Source organism: Zingiber officinale, chromosome 7A (genome assembly GCF_018446385.1).
Source record: "Zingiber officinale cultivar Zhangliang chromosome 7A, Zo_v1.1, whole genome shotgun sequence".
Classification (NCBI taxonomy): domain Eukaryota; kingdom Viridiplantae; phylum Streptophyta; class Magnoliopsida; order Zingiberales; family Zingiberaceae; genus Zingiber; species Zingiber officinale.
In genome coordinates, this window is record NC_055998.1 from 72886405 (window position 1) to 72901064 (window position 14660).

Genomic DNA, 14660 nt, shown 5'->3' on the forward strand with positions numbered 1-14660 from the left:
AAGTTGATTCATGTGTTCAATGAGTCTAATTTAGATTATGACTCATTGAATCAATTTAATTAAATGAATTAGATTCATTATATTAAATTGGCTTGAATTAAATGGTTGGATTAGATCAACCATGAGAGAGATTAAGTCAAGTTTGACTTGACTTGAGAGGAAGATGAAGAGTCAAGTTTGACTTGACTTTATGCCACCTCATTGGTGAGTTGGCATTAAGTGGACCAATGATGATGCTCCACATCATCATGGTTACTTAAGTGAAGTGTCACCTCATGGGAGTTACCAAGAGTTGTGACTCTTGGTATCCCATGGAGGTTACAAATCACTTAATTAGATGAAAAGAGTTTCATTTTGCAAGTGTAACTCTCATTCAAGTGATCTTCCTCCTCCTAAGCTCTCTTCTTGCTCCTTCTCTTCTCTTGGACGTGGGTTTCAAGCAAGGGAGAAGAAAGGAGAGTGAATATAATCCAAGAAGAAAGGTTAGTGAAAGTCACATAGAGATTTTAGAGGAGTGTGTTCTCTTCTTTTCCTTTCTTCTTCTTCCAATCCTACCCGAGAGCCCTAGAGAGTGCTAGCACACTTGTGGTGCTCTCTTCTCCATCCTTGTGTGTTAGAGAACACATCTTGTTCGTGTGGATACTTCTAGAGGATTGTCTACGTTGACAATCACGAGATCCAGCGTACCTTGGACGAGCGGGATTCGCGAAGGGCACGCATCGAAGGTATAAAATGTTTTTCCTTTGTAGATCTACTGTAGATCATAGTTTGAAACTCGTACTCGTATTTTCGAAAGTTTTCTTTGCACGGATCCAATGGCTAGGGGGTTTTGGGGTTTCCGCGACGCGAAAAAACGGTTTTTGCGGCCCGAAAAATCCAACAAAGGTGGTGGTCCTTGTCCTTCTGAGCGGCTCCTCGCCCAACGAGATAGCTAGCCAGACCTGGCCGACCGGCAAGACTTCGTTCCCAGTGAACCCGTAAAGGGGGGTCGTCATTGGCAATAGTTCAGCTCGGTCTATTTGCAGTTGGTCGAAGGCCTTCTTGAATATTATATTGACTGAGCTGCCTGTGTCAATGAAAATGCGGTGAATAGTATAGTTGGCTATTACCGCTCGAATGAACAGGGCGTGATCGTGTGGGACTTCAACTCCTTCGAGGTCCCTGGGCCCGAAGCTGATCTCGGGTCCACTCGCCCTTTCCTGGTTGCAGCCGATCGCATGGATCCTCAGCTGCCTTGCGTGTGCCTTTCTGGCTCTATTGGAGTCTCCGCCGGTCGGCCCTCCGGCGATGATGTTGATCTCGCCCCGAGATGCGTTGTCCCTATTTTCCTCCTCCCGAACGGAAGGTCGAGGTCGTTCATGCGACGCCCGATGGTGGGCTCCGGGCTGCTGACGATGCTGCCGCTCGGGGGATCTCCTTTCTATCCTTTGAACAGGGCTCCATTGTCGATGTTGCCGGTCTGGTGAAGGTGATCGGCGGCGGTAGCTCCTTGGCACGGGATGAGAGATGGGGGGGGGGGGGAGGCTCCGATAGTCGCGGGTGTTGTGAGTAGCCGATTGATGGAGTGAACAAAACATCGGGGTCCATACCTTCCCCCTAGTCTTGGGCCGATCAGCCGCGACTTGCTGGATGGCGTGCGACCGAGCGTGCTAATGAGGACGGGTGGCTTCGGCTCTCGGTCCTCTGGGGGGCTGGTGACTGATGGGCTGCTTCCGCTCGGCGGAAGCTGGTTGGTCATTCAGGGCTTCCTTTCTTCTCGCCGCCTAGGCTTCCTCCACATTGATGTATTCATTGGCCTTATGCAGCATGTGGTCGTAGTCCCGAGGCGGCTTCCGGATGAGCGAACGGAAGAAGTCACCGTCCACGAGCCCTTGCGTGAACGCGTTCATCATTGTTTCCGAGGTGACCGTTGGAATGTCCATGGCCACCTGGTTGAAGCACTGAATGTACGCTCGGAGCGGCTCCCTTGCGCCTTGCTTGATGGCAAACAGATTGACGCTTGTCTTCTGGTGGCGCCTGCTGCTTGCAAAATGATGGAGGAATGCCGTTCGGAATTCCTTGAAACTTGTGATAGATCCGTCTGGCAGTCTCTGAAACCACTGATGCGCCGATCCCGAAAGCGTGGTGAGGAACACTCGGCATTTCACACCATCTGTGTATTGATGTAGAGTGGCAGTGCTGTCGAACTTACCCAGATGGTCGTCTAGGTCGGTTGTCCCGTTATATTCCCCGATCGCAGGGGGCATATAATGCTTTGGTAGTGGATCACGAAGAATGACATCTGAAAACTGTTGTTGGTCCGCTCGGGTGACGCGTCCGTTCGGGGCGCTTTTCCTTTTCTGACGTCCCAGATGGGTGCTTCGTCTGATGAAGATTCTTTATCTTGATTAGCTTGCGCGACCTCCGAAGGCGTCTGGAATAGAGCCCGATGAAAAGGTATCGGGGCGGGCGGCGCACCCATCTGGGTGCCGGCAGGTCCCTTATTTTGCCCCCATATTGAGATCTGCTCCTGCCGGTCTTCGGGTTGCGCTCGGCCCCCCGAGGTTGATGTCACCTGCTGCGCTGCCCGATCGGCCTAAACTTTCTGCTGTTGCTCCACGATTTTTGCTGCTCGCGCTTGGACGAGTACTTCGAGATCCTCGGGAGAGAGCGTTACCAGAAGTTGACGTCCAACTTCTTCCATCTTCCAGGCTCGGATTCAGGTGCGTTCCCACAGACGGCGCCAATTTGATCCTGTCCGAGCGCTGAGTCGACGGACGCTGGGGACGCGGCATGCTCTGCTGTCTCCGACTGGTAGTGTAGATCTCCGGCGAACCTGCAAAGAAGTTGAGCCAGGAGGGGTTTCCCAGCGACGGCCCTCCGACGCTCAAATAAGGCAACAAGAGAAGCAGCGTAACTGTGGCTACAGTAAGGATTTTCGCATACCTTCGTCGACGTTTAGGGGGCCTTATATAGGACCCCGGGGAGGCGCGGACACGCTTCTCTATGCGTGCATGCTTCCCCAAACATACCTTAACGAGCCCCTGACAGAAAAGTACCTCTGGCGTCATTCCGTAATCGTCCGAACATATCCCAGATGTAACGGTGCAAGCTTCCACCGTATGATCCTATATACGGCTCGGCCACCAACCATGCTGCCTGTCGGCGTCAGACGTCTCGAGGATGATGTTATCCCCTATCTCCTTTGTCCTCTTGCGCTTCCTGTCTGTTCCAGGGCCGAGCGGTTCGGCCGCTCGGCGGGCATATCACTTCTGCCTCAGTCGTATGCTCGGATGAGATTGCTCCTGCTTGACTTTGTTGCCTTGTGCCCCGGCCGAACGGACTGCTCGCTCGGCCATGAAACCTTTTTACCTTGAGCATCGGAAACCCGACCCCTACTCGGGTTGTCTTTTGTCCGGTCGGTTGGCCAGCAATGTCCGGTCGGTCGGCCAGCAATGCCCGGTTGGTCGGCCTGCATCGTCTGTTCGGTTGTGTCTCAGGGTTGAATCTCTTGACCTTTGACCTCCACATGTCGTTGACCTTCCGCCAACGAGGGTCCCCCGTCCTTATCACCGGATCAAGTGTGTTCTTGTGATTTATGACCAAGGGACCATAGTGACAGGGATGACCCGTTACCGAACTTCATAGGGATCATTTCTATTTAATAGCATGAGATATTGATCTAAATAGTATTCCGACTTGATCACTGCATATAATCTATGTGTTTGCACCTTTTTCTATCATATTTTAGCATAATTACTACTTTTCATTTAGAGATATGCTTTGTGCCTATTTGCATTTTTAGGAGCAGTTTAGAGCAGAAAAGAACGCTTAAGACACAAAGGAAGATCAAATGAAGTCAAGGAATGGAGTACCCAAGACAAAGGAGCAAGCAACAATCCAAAATGGCCCTGCCTATGCCTTGAGGCACGGGCCAGAGGAGGTGGTCGTGCCATCGGCTACAACTAAGGAGTAAGAAGGAAGCTGGTCGTGCCAAATGGCACGACCAAGGAAGGAATCCAGAGAAGAATTGAGCTTGGTCGTGCCTTGAGGCACAACCATGCCTCCAAGAAACCAAAAGATCTCTAGGTTTGAAGAATTGGTCGTGCCAAAAGAAGCTTGCCCATGTAAAATCCAGAGCCAGATTGGGTTTAGCCATGCCTTGAGGCACGGTCGCGCCTCTAGATACCCAATTTTGAAGAATTGGCTGTGCCAAATGACACGGTCAAAGAAAACAAAGCAGAGCAAGCTCTGCTTGGGCCGTGCCAAATGGCACGGTCGTGTGTTTGAAGCTAGGCCAAGTTGGCTCTGGTCGTGCCAAAAGGCACGACGAGATACCCAGAATGTGGCTTGGCCATGCCTAGAGGCACGACTAGCCCGTGTCTCACCTCTATAAGAGAGGCACTTCATCTCCTTCAAGAGGGAGGAAGTAGGGTGAATGGGAGGAGACCATCTAGGTCAAATCCTTGCATCCGAAGGCATCATCTGGACGATCCAAGGTTGTTTTGCTCCTCCATCCTCGTTGGTATGCCAAGATTTGCATCCAAGGCTTCACTCGACGTCAAAGGATAAGATTTCCTCTCCCTACTCTTGGATTTCCATGTATTTGAGTCTTTGGATTGCATTTCTACCTATTATGGAGTAAATTTCTATTGTTCTAGGACGTAAGATGTAATTGTAATGTGTGGATAATGTAAACTCTATGAATTGCCAATTTCCTAGTTTGATGAAGCTTGTATGCACTTGTTCTGTTTGACGAAATGCTTGTATGAAGACTTTCTTTATGAACATTAATTTGTCTATGTAGATTGCATTTCTATATGCATAGATCTTATTTCTGTATTAGATACATTGTTGTGTATCCAAATTTAAGCATGAACCTGAATTTTCATTAGATAGTTATGTAGATTGTTACCTCTTCTGAGTGTACGTTTCGATATAGCTCGATATGACTTTAAAATACTTTTTTGGAATTGAGTATCTAAGGTAACTATCCTTCTATATGGAACGTAACCTCCTAAGAGAAAACGATTCTATGTATGGATAAGTCTATCACTTTATCTAATGGACTTCCCCTAATCATGTGCTATGCAAGTGACTTACGTAATCTAGAGATGTATACCCGGGGGGAACCTTGTGACAAGAGGTACTCTACTAAAACCCAGGCTCTCTAAGTTATTTCTTCACTTGATGACATACTTGATTACTAGCAGGGGAAGTACTCCGATACACAATCGCGGGGTGGAATTCGGTAGCTATTTAGACTGTCTAGCAAACATACAAACTGAGGACTAGGAATAAGCTAATTCATAGTACAACATCCACCATTATAATGAAACCTTCGACTTAGAACATTTGCTGAACTAGAGACTTCCTCAATTTATTTTCTTTTACTTCTGCATTTGATTGAAAATCTCAAAACAACATATTGTCGATTTTATCTAGTTAGATTTGAAGTGTAAGACCAACTAGCATTTAAGTTTCAATCATCGTGGGATCAACTTATACATTGTATTACTTTACGACAACCGTGCACTTGCAGTTACCACACTTCAACCCTCTCTCAGCCCTTAACCCCTTCTAGCATCCTCAAGGAAGCAACATATTTCCAAAATTTCTAGCATCAAAATTGCAACTACAAGTTGATAGAACTTCAGTCAAAACAACGCAATCCTCCCATTGACACTAGCCTCTTTTTTCGTGACATAGCAGCACCCCCTCTCAGCCCTTAACCCCTTCCAGCATCCCCAAGGCAACAACAGATTTCCAAAATTTCCAGCATCAAAATTCTAACCAAAAGTCAATAGAACTTTAGTCAAAAATAGCGCAACCCTCCCCTCTTGACACCAAACTTTTCCCTTGACATAACTACACCTCCTTAGCCCCTCAAACCCTTTCCAACATCCCCAAGGCAACAACATATTTCCATAATTTCCAGCATCAAAATTCTAATCAAAAGTCAATAGAACTTCCGTCAGAAATAGCGCAACCCTCCCCTCTTGACACCAAACTTTTCCCTCGACATAACTACACCTCCTTAGCTCCGCAAACCCCTTCTAGCGTCTCCATGGCAGCAACAAATCTAGAAAATTCCATCGTCAACATTTTCCAATTAAAAAAGTCGTTAGAACTTCGTCAAATCGTCATAACAATTGAAAAACATATTATTTAACAATAAATTATGCATCAAACATCAAATACATACCTAATATGATCCATATAGTATAGAAAATGATGTTAGGAATCTTGCCTTAGTATTTTGTCGGTAGATATTGAGCGTGACGAAGGAGAATGATGTGAGATGATCCAATACCGTTCTTCCTCAATTTCTCCTAGGGTTGCTAAGAGTAAGGGGGAAGAGGGAGGGTCGGCGACAACAATATGAGGGGGAAATAAAAAAAAAAATCCTCCCTCAATGGAATATATTTAAAAGGGTAAGAAAGGTTAGTTGACTAGTTAATTGGGTCGAATCTATTAATTCATTACTTTATCTATATATATATATATATATATATATATATATATATATATATAAGCCAATTTTTTTGGCACTACATTCAAATTGAGATATTTTCCGTTAGAGAATTGTATAAATAAATTGGCATACAAATAAAATGATAAACAACAATAGAAAACTCTTGTTGTTGGTGTAGGATCGAAAAGAATTTAGATATCTCCACAATAGCATGATATTGTCCACTTTAGGCCTAAGCCCTCATGGTTTTGCTCTTGGGCTCTCCCCAAAATGCCTCATACCAATGGAGATATCTTTTCTCTTATAAACCCATGATCTTTCCCATGTGTTTCCAATATGGGACTATGTTTGCAACCTTGCAACTCCAATAGTTGACTCAGTTATATGGATTTTGGGCATGGTTGATTCAGTATTAACAGCTACACAACAACAAGAGAAACAAACTTCAACCTCTCTATACAACACCAACTAATTAACAACATTTAGTTCTGTTAAAATCAGAATAGTTTTAAGCACTTTTGATTCTGAAAAATTCAGAAACCCTGCATCAATTCATCTGATTCAACAGTTTATTAACATTCAACAATTCCTTTCCATGAACTAATCTCTTTTGATTTTTCTTTTGCATAATAATCAAGAACAACAATTTGGTTCAGTTGTTCACACAACTCCTTAAATCATCAACATCAGCAATAAGATTTAGTTCTAGAAATTAGATTTTGTGCTTACATGTACTTTTCTTTTCTTTCTTTTCTCCTCAGGTGACAATCATTACCCATCTAGCTTGAGAGTATTCATATTACATACACTCGACTTTTCTTAAACCTTCCACAGATTAGAGAACTGCAATAAGAGCTTGGCATACATTTATAGATTTTGCATTTATGCAGATTCTTGTTGTGAATTGCTCTTATTTCTTGACCAGCAAAAGGAATACCATCTTGTCGAATAGTTGGAGAAACAAACAAAGTTGACTTTTTTTGCCAATAATTCATGGCATTTTGCTTTAAAGACAACTCAGGTATTCAGATATTCAAATCAAGCAATCAATTTCAAGGAATTCAGGAAGTTAGTTCAGAAATTTAAGTCTTCAGAATTTAGTTCTTGTTACCATCCAGATTCCATGTTAATACATAATTTTTTACTATTACTTATAACATTCTAATGCCCGGACCAGCTTTCAATAGATTAAAAAAGTCAATCTCAGAACTAACTCTGCTTTTTAGATGATCCGGGGAGTAACCACGGATTTTCACATGTACCGAGGGAGTCATAGAGAAGATCAAACATCTGGCTAAGGTGGACGTCCAAGTTAGAGGATCCCTCATCTCTATCAATGCATATCCACCGATTGAGCAGCCCTAACTCGATAGTCTAGTCAGGCCGGGGAACTTCCCATTCGGCTCAGCTCTCCAATCCAGTGCTTTGCTCACTCTGAGTCGGTCCACCCGACTCCAAGGGCTCAGCTCCTCGATCCAGTGCTCTGCTCACTCCCAGTCTGTCCACTTGAGTCCTAGGACTCAGCTCCTCGATCCAATGCTCTACTCACTCCCAGTTGGTCCTTTCAACTTCAGGGGCTCAACTCCCCCCGACTCCATGCCTCGCTCAAGTCAATCTTCTTTTATTTTAATGGATCGGGCCCTTGAACTTAATGGGCCCCTCTCTCGACAGCTAATGTCATAAGTACTATATCACGCAGATTGTTAGAGCACGTGAAGTGGTATGATTATACCAGATACGAAGTATGGATGATATTATATAGCAGAGATACATCAAGACATTTCATTTGCTATGATATGATATTCAATTAATGAGGAGAGAATACAATCCCAACACTATTGTAAAAGGAGCCCATGTTGGTGGACCAAGGGACGAAAAAAACCCTCATACATGCACATACGAGACTTCTACAATTACTCTTCTTCCTCATTCTCATTGTCGGAACTTGACTTAGCGTCGGAGTGGCTGAGCTAAGGCATCCCCACCACCATTCTAACCCTCCCTCCTTGTGTCTCCTCTTCCTCTCGAGTCCAGCGAGCAGCATTGACGACCACCTCCTCTTCTTGGTGATTAGTGTCTCCGTCAATTTCAATGACAACTCACCAATGCCTCATTCTCCGACGATCTTACGAAAGAATAGTGGATATTCATATTCAGAAATTCCAATTTCAAGAATAACAAAGACTACACTTTCAGAAACTAAAATTCAAGAGAGTCTTGGCTTGAACCATGAAAATTCAAACTTCAGATAGAGTTTCATTTAACATTAAAATGTTTGGAACTTGAATTCAAAATGATACTGATCAGAAATAGCACAAGAATTTGGCGTAAAAACAGATTTCTCTCCTAAAAAATAGTTATTAACTTCCCGTTTCTTTTTTTTTCAGAATTTGAATCATCAGATGTTTGAGGAAAGATAAAAAAAAAATCAAACAGGCAGACAAATTGTATTTGAGTCCGCAACTGTAATAACTTGGAATGATTCAGTTGGTAGTATTCCTTTCTTCTTTTTACAGATTTCACTTGCATAAACTTATTTTTGCAGCTTTAAAAATCAGACTTCTCACCTCTTAAACAGGAATCAATTCTTATATGCTTTTAATTCATTCTCATTCACATGACACATTCTAGTTTAGTCTCGTAGCTTGGCTCCAAAGAATTTCTAAGGTTGAAATCTTAATTAGATTGGAAAAGATGTAATAGCAATTGACAATAGCAGGGTTGAAATTTTTTTTCAATTCAGATATATTGATTAATTCGGAAAATGATAAATCTGATGCCATCAACTCTCAAGATAAATTAAGAAATGCTTATAGACTTATTTAAATAATCTTAAAATTATTATTCTATTAGAAAAAAAAAATCTATAGAGTACATCACAGTTAATATTCGACCTTACATATCTGATTGGCAGTTAAAAGATCTAACCATGTACCATTGACCGGACTTAAAAACTTCTCTCGAGATCCCTACAATTAGCGATTAAATTTACCATTGCCCCGGGCTTAGGAACTTCTCTTGAGATACCTACAATCGATTAAATTTTCGTTATTATTTATTTTAATTCTAGTGGGAAAAGACTTAATTGTTGTTGTTTTAATCCTATTACACTCCAACCCAACGGCATGTTATTTTAACAATTCTTCGGGGTAGTTTGGTCATTAGCATCGACGATGGCGCGTAAGTAACGAGATGGATACCTGCCAAAGAGAAATGGCGAAACCTACATGTTGATATCTTTTTCCTTCATCAAAAACCTAAAGAGTCAGAGTGCCAAGGAAGAAACGGGGGGAGAGGGATAAAGGTGATGGCTTTTGCTTTAATGGCGGTGGTGGGAGCACAAAGGAGAGCCAGGTCGCTTCGAGCGGTGACGGGAGTATCTCCCCCGCGAAGGGAAAAGGATACGGCGGGGTTTTGTCGCCGCACGCCTTCTTCCCGCTTTCAAATCTACCTCGGCGTCCCGCGATCCCATGGCCTGTTCCCATCGATCTTGTTGATTTTTGGATCGGGTTGTTGTCTTGTTGAGGCGGAGAATTGGGATCACTGTTGGATGAACGGGGAGCGTCAGCCTTTTCTTGTGGGTTCGATTGTCAATGTACGGCGGCACTAGAAAGTTGCAGTCTTGATCCAATAGGCTTTGGCTTCTTCTTAATATAGAGGTTGACTGAGTTCCTAGAGAAGGTATGCTCCATTGCTGTATCGAAGTAGAAAAGTTGCCAGAGAAATACTGAAATTCTGCCTATTGTTCATCTAGCTTTCATTTTTATCGCAGAAAACATTGATCTTGTTGATGCTGCCGAAGAAAGATATAGTGCGTCTGCTGATAGTTTAGTCCAAGCAATGGCTTCTGAGAGCTCAGTCACTTGCCTGCTATCCGCGTGTGTGGTTTTGGTCCTTGTACCACACACTTATCAGCTGCAATCCTCGCAGGATTGGTCCCTGCTTAGAATCCAGAGGCTTCTGAATTATCCATCGGTTTTGAGTAGTTGGAATGCCACCACTGACTTCTGTAATGCTGATCCACTTCCACATCTAACAGTTGTTTGCTATGAAGAAAGCATCACGCAGTTGCACATAAGCGGCAGTGAGGGTTCTCCATCTCTTCCACGAAGTTTCTCAATCGACTCTTTTTTCACTACACTTGCTCGGCTCTCAAACTTGAAGGTCTTATCTTTGACATCGCTGGGCCTATGGGGTCACCTCCCTGCAAAGATCTGTCGTTTATATTCATTAGAGATTGTCAATATGAGCTCAAATTATCTGTATGGAACCATTCCTCATGAAGTTTCCAATTTGATACACCTTCAAACTCTTGTGCTTAATCATAACATGTTTAGTGGCCAAATTCCCGATGCATTGAGTGGACTTTCTCTTTTAGTTGTTTTGAACTTGCAGAATAATTCTCTATCTGGTCTTATACCAGAATCATTTAGTGGTCTGAAGTCACTAAGGGTGCTTGTCCTGTCCTCAAATAGTTTGTCTGGAAATTTACCTGATCTTAGCAGTTTAACAAACCTTCAAGTTATTAATCTAGAGAACAACTATCTTGGGCCACAATTTCCACGTTTGGGAACAAAGGTGGTAAGTGTCCTGTTAAGGAAGAATGGGTTTGGGGGTGGCTTGCCATCTGATTTAAGCTCATTTTTTCTGCTTGAACAGTTGGATATCTCTTTCAATAAATTTGTTGGCCCTTTTCCTCCAGCATTGTTGTCTCTTCCTTCTATTCGATATCTGAATATATCTGGAAACAAATTCACTGGGATGCTCTTTGAGAACACTACATGCAATGATGATCTACAGTTTGTGGATTTGTCGTCAAATCTACTGTCTGGGAATTTGCCAGCCTGCTTGGTTTCAGACTCTAAGAGCAAGATGGTTCTGTACTCATCAAATTGCTTGGAGATCAAGGACTACAATCAGCATCTGCCCTCGTTTTGCCAGACTCAGGCTTTAGCTGTGGGAATATTGCATAACAAAGAAAAGAGAAGATTAGGTGTCAAAGCAACCATTGTGATGGGTGTGGTGCTGGGATCTTTCGGAAGCATTTTGTTAGCTGGTTTTGCAGTCTTTTTGGTGATTAGAAGAGCACGAGCAAAGAGGTCAATGAAAGGATCTCAACAGGCAATACTGGAGCATGCTTCAAGCATCCATCCTCCAAAATTGCTGCCTGATGCAAGTACTCTCTCTTCTGGACTGCAATGTTTATTTGGTAACTTAAAGACAGTTACTCTGATCATAGTTCCTTCACTGTTATCCAATAGTCAGAATACATGGATTTAGTCAATTCTTATCTCTTTGTAAATCAGCATCCTAAGGAATGATGGAATAACTGTCAATTTTCTTTTGTTTTTTTTTTCAAATAGTTTGCTTTATTCCATGGAACACTTATTTCTGATGCTTCTCTTGTATTGCTTCTTTAGTTTCACCCGTTTTATGCTTACATTAGTGATTTTACGTTTTTGATCTCAAAGGGTATGTATCTCAAACAATGAAGTTAGGGGCACTTGGAATTCCCTCTTATCGATCATTTTCAGTGGAGGAGCTGGAGTATGCCACAAATAACTTTCAAGCATCAAGCTTCATAGGAGAAGATTCTCATGTTCAGGTATGTGCTTCTCCTTGTTTCAACGAACACATTAGACATTCTGTTCAATTCAGCCAGCCTTACTTATATAACACACACCCTCTCAATCCAACTGATGACATCCTGCATGATACTTGATGAGTTGATGTTATACCATATTGTCTCTTGACTAATTAAAATGTATTGGTCCAGGATTACCGCATTACAATGTTTCTTTTTATCAGTATAAAGGTGTCACAGTTTCTCTTTCAATCAGTTTGTCAAAATATTTGTCCATTTATCGTATTCTGGTCTTGGATTTTCTTACTGTCCCAAGTTGTGTTAGAGCTTTTGTTTGACGGAACTTACATGTCCCCAGATGTACAGAGGAAGACTCCAAGATGGTTCCCTGGTGGCAATAAGATGCTTAAATCTTAAAAGAGGCCACAATCCCCTGAACTTCAATCATCAAATTGAATTAATCTCCAAGCTTAGGCATCGTTATTTAGTCAGCACTCTAGGTCACTGTTTTGAGTATTATATTGATGATTCAAGCATTAGCAGATTATTTTTCATTTTTGAATACATGATGAATGGAACACTGAGAAGCAATATATCAGGTACGTGGGAAGATTAACCCCTTAATGCTTTACCTCTATCCTCCTTGAACCCAGACAGCTCAATGTATTTATATGCGTTATTGTTTTTTTTTTCATAGAGGGAGGCCAGAGGCTTTCATGGACACAGAGAATATCAGCTGCCATTGGTGTGGCAAAGGGCATCCAATTTCTACATAGCGGCATTATGCCTGGTTTATTTTCCAATAATCTCAAAATCACAGATATAGTTTTAGATCAGAACCTTGTTGCAAAAATCAGCAGCTACAATCTTCCATTGGTAAAAGAGAATACTGAATCCATGGTAATGCTTCAGCTTTTTAATGTCTTTGGCTCTTTGTCTAATTTTGTATATACATTATAATCAACATGCATCCTTTGTATCCAATACAGTGCCTGGCTGGAAGCTTTTCAGGTGGAATGAACGAACCTAATCAAAGGTACGCAGAAACTCGATCGGGCATTATACCTTTGGTTATTATACAGATCAGAATAACAAAATGTAGCATCATTAGTATTGGAAATATGGGATAACTCAGCAAAAGATATGAACAAGGGACCTTTCCTATGTAAAAATGAATCATGCTATATAAACATCTAAAAGAGTTAATTGGGATTCCATGCCATTCCGTATACTGTGTCTTCTTCATCCAGCTCTACAAAAGATTCCATGACATAATGTGCTTCTCATTTTTGTAAGCTACCTTGAACTTCAAGCGATAATTTTCCAATACTTTAGTTTTGATGCACTTCATTACTTTGAGAAAAATGTAATTTAGGTGGTTTAGCATTCAGTATATGGTACTCAAAGTACCAAGACCATTTGTTTTAAACTTATTCTGTCTTGTCCATATGGTTCTGTAATTCTTATACACTTTGCATGAGTCATCGTTACAGCTAGCGAACAAAAGTTAGAGAGTCTGTGGTCTCGAGTGCTATGAGCATTTTGCAACTTGTTTCTCTTTGCAGACCTAAACATTTGGATAAGATTGATATCTATGATTTTGGAGTTATCTTACTGGAAGTAGTGTCAGGGAGGCCAATTGCGCTAACAAGTGAAGTCGAGATAATGAAAGAAGAGGTGCAAACCAGTCCTGTCATCTTTTTCCATTTACATGTAATGGGGATTTATCTTTTCAACTTTCCTATTCGATCCTCAGATCGAAAAGTTGAATTGATACGTGTGTTATGGATACCGTGCTGATAGACATGTAAATCGTTTTGGAGTAAGTTCTTCATTTTTTTTAATCGACTTCTGTCAATTGTAGTTTGAAGAAAGCATATTAGCTGATGGGACTGCTGGGAGAAGCATTGTAGATCCTCTCATTAGAAGACAATGCTGCGACGAATCACTGAAGACTGTTGCAGAAATCTGCCTAAGATGCCTGTCAGAGGAACCAACAAAAAGACCCTCGGTTGAGGATGTACTTTGGAACTTGCAGTTTGCCGTTCAGGTACAGGAGTCCTGGAGAACAGGATCATCGCAAAGCAGTGCAAACTCACACCTTCTCACCCTCCCCCACCACTAGTTAAACTCGGTTCATGACTATGTTCACCACGTCATCGTAAGTTAAACTTAGTTCCTGTTTGTTTGAATTTGGTGATTACTGGCTTGAGGTCGACTATGCTAAAGCAAAGTCGAAACAAGCTCCAATTTCTCTTAGCCTGTTTCCTTGAATGTTGCTCTGCAAAGCTATCCATTCTTCAAGGCCTTACCACTGTCATCCATGGTTGGTTTTTGCAGGTGCAATGCCAACAAAGACACTGAAAGCCCAAGGATTTGAAGTTGAGCCTGCAATTTTATTCATCTTCATAAGACTTTTCACATGTGCGCGCCAGATAGTCTTTAATTCCTAGAAATATCGATTTGCTTAAGTTTTCTTTTCCTATTTTTTGATAAGGTGCAGTTTTTCATTGTAAATATTTATAGTTCCTTAATCGAGTGTGAGACATTTTGGGTGCGTGAATGATTTGTTTAATATATCATATTTCATTATTATTTTGATAATCTTATATATATATATAT

At 42.1% G+C, this 14660-nt stretch overlaps 1 protein-coding gene across 2 annotated transcripts; it reads left to right on the top strand.

Moving 5' to 3' along the window:
- Nucleotides 1-9675: 9675 nt before the first annotated feature.
- On the top strand, nucleotides 9676-14589 carry LOC122001521 (probable inactive leucine-rich repeat receptor-like protein kinase At3g03770). 2 transcript variants are annotated; one of them, XM_042556306.1, is made up of 9 exons: nucleotides 9676-10135; nucleotides 10227-11663; nucleotides 11926-12059; nucleotides 12397-12637; nucleotides 12736-12938; nucleotides 13028-13074; nucleotides 13604-13715; nucleotides 13903-14199; nucleotides 14379-14589. In XM_042556306.1, the coding sequence occupies exons 2-8, from the start codon at nucleotides 10295-10297 to the stop codon at nucleotides 14161-14163; spliced, it is 2367 nt and encodes a 788-aa protein (XP_042412240.1). In that variant the 5' UTR covers nucleotides 9676-10135; nucleotides 10227-10294; the 3' UTR covers nucleotides 14164-14199; nucleotides 14379-14589. The 2 variants fall into 2 exon arrangements, with proteins under 2 accessions (XP_042412240.1, XP_042412241.1); XM_042556307.1 differs by having other exon boundaries at nucleotides 10227-11630.
- The last annotated feature ends 71 nt before the right edge of the window (nucleotides 14590-14660 follow it).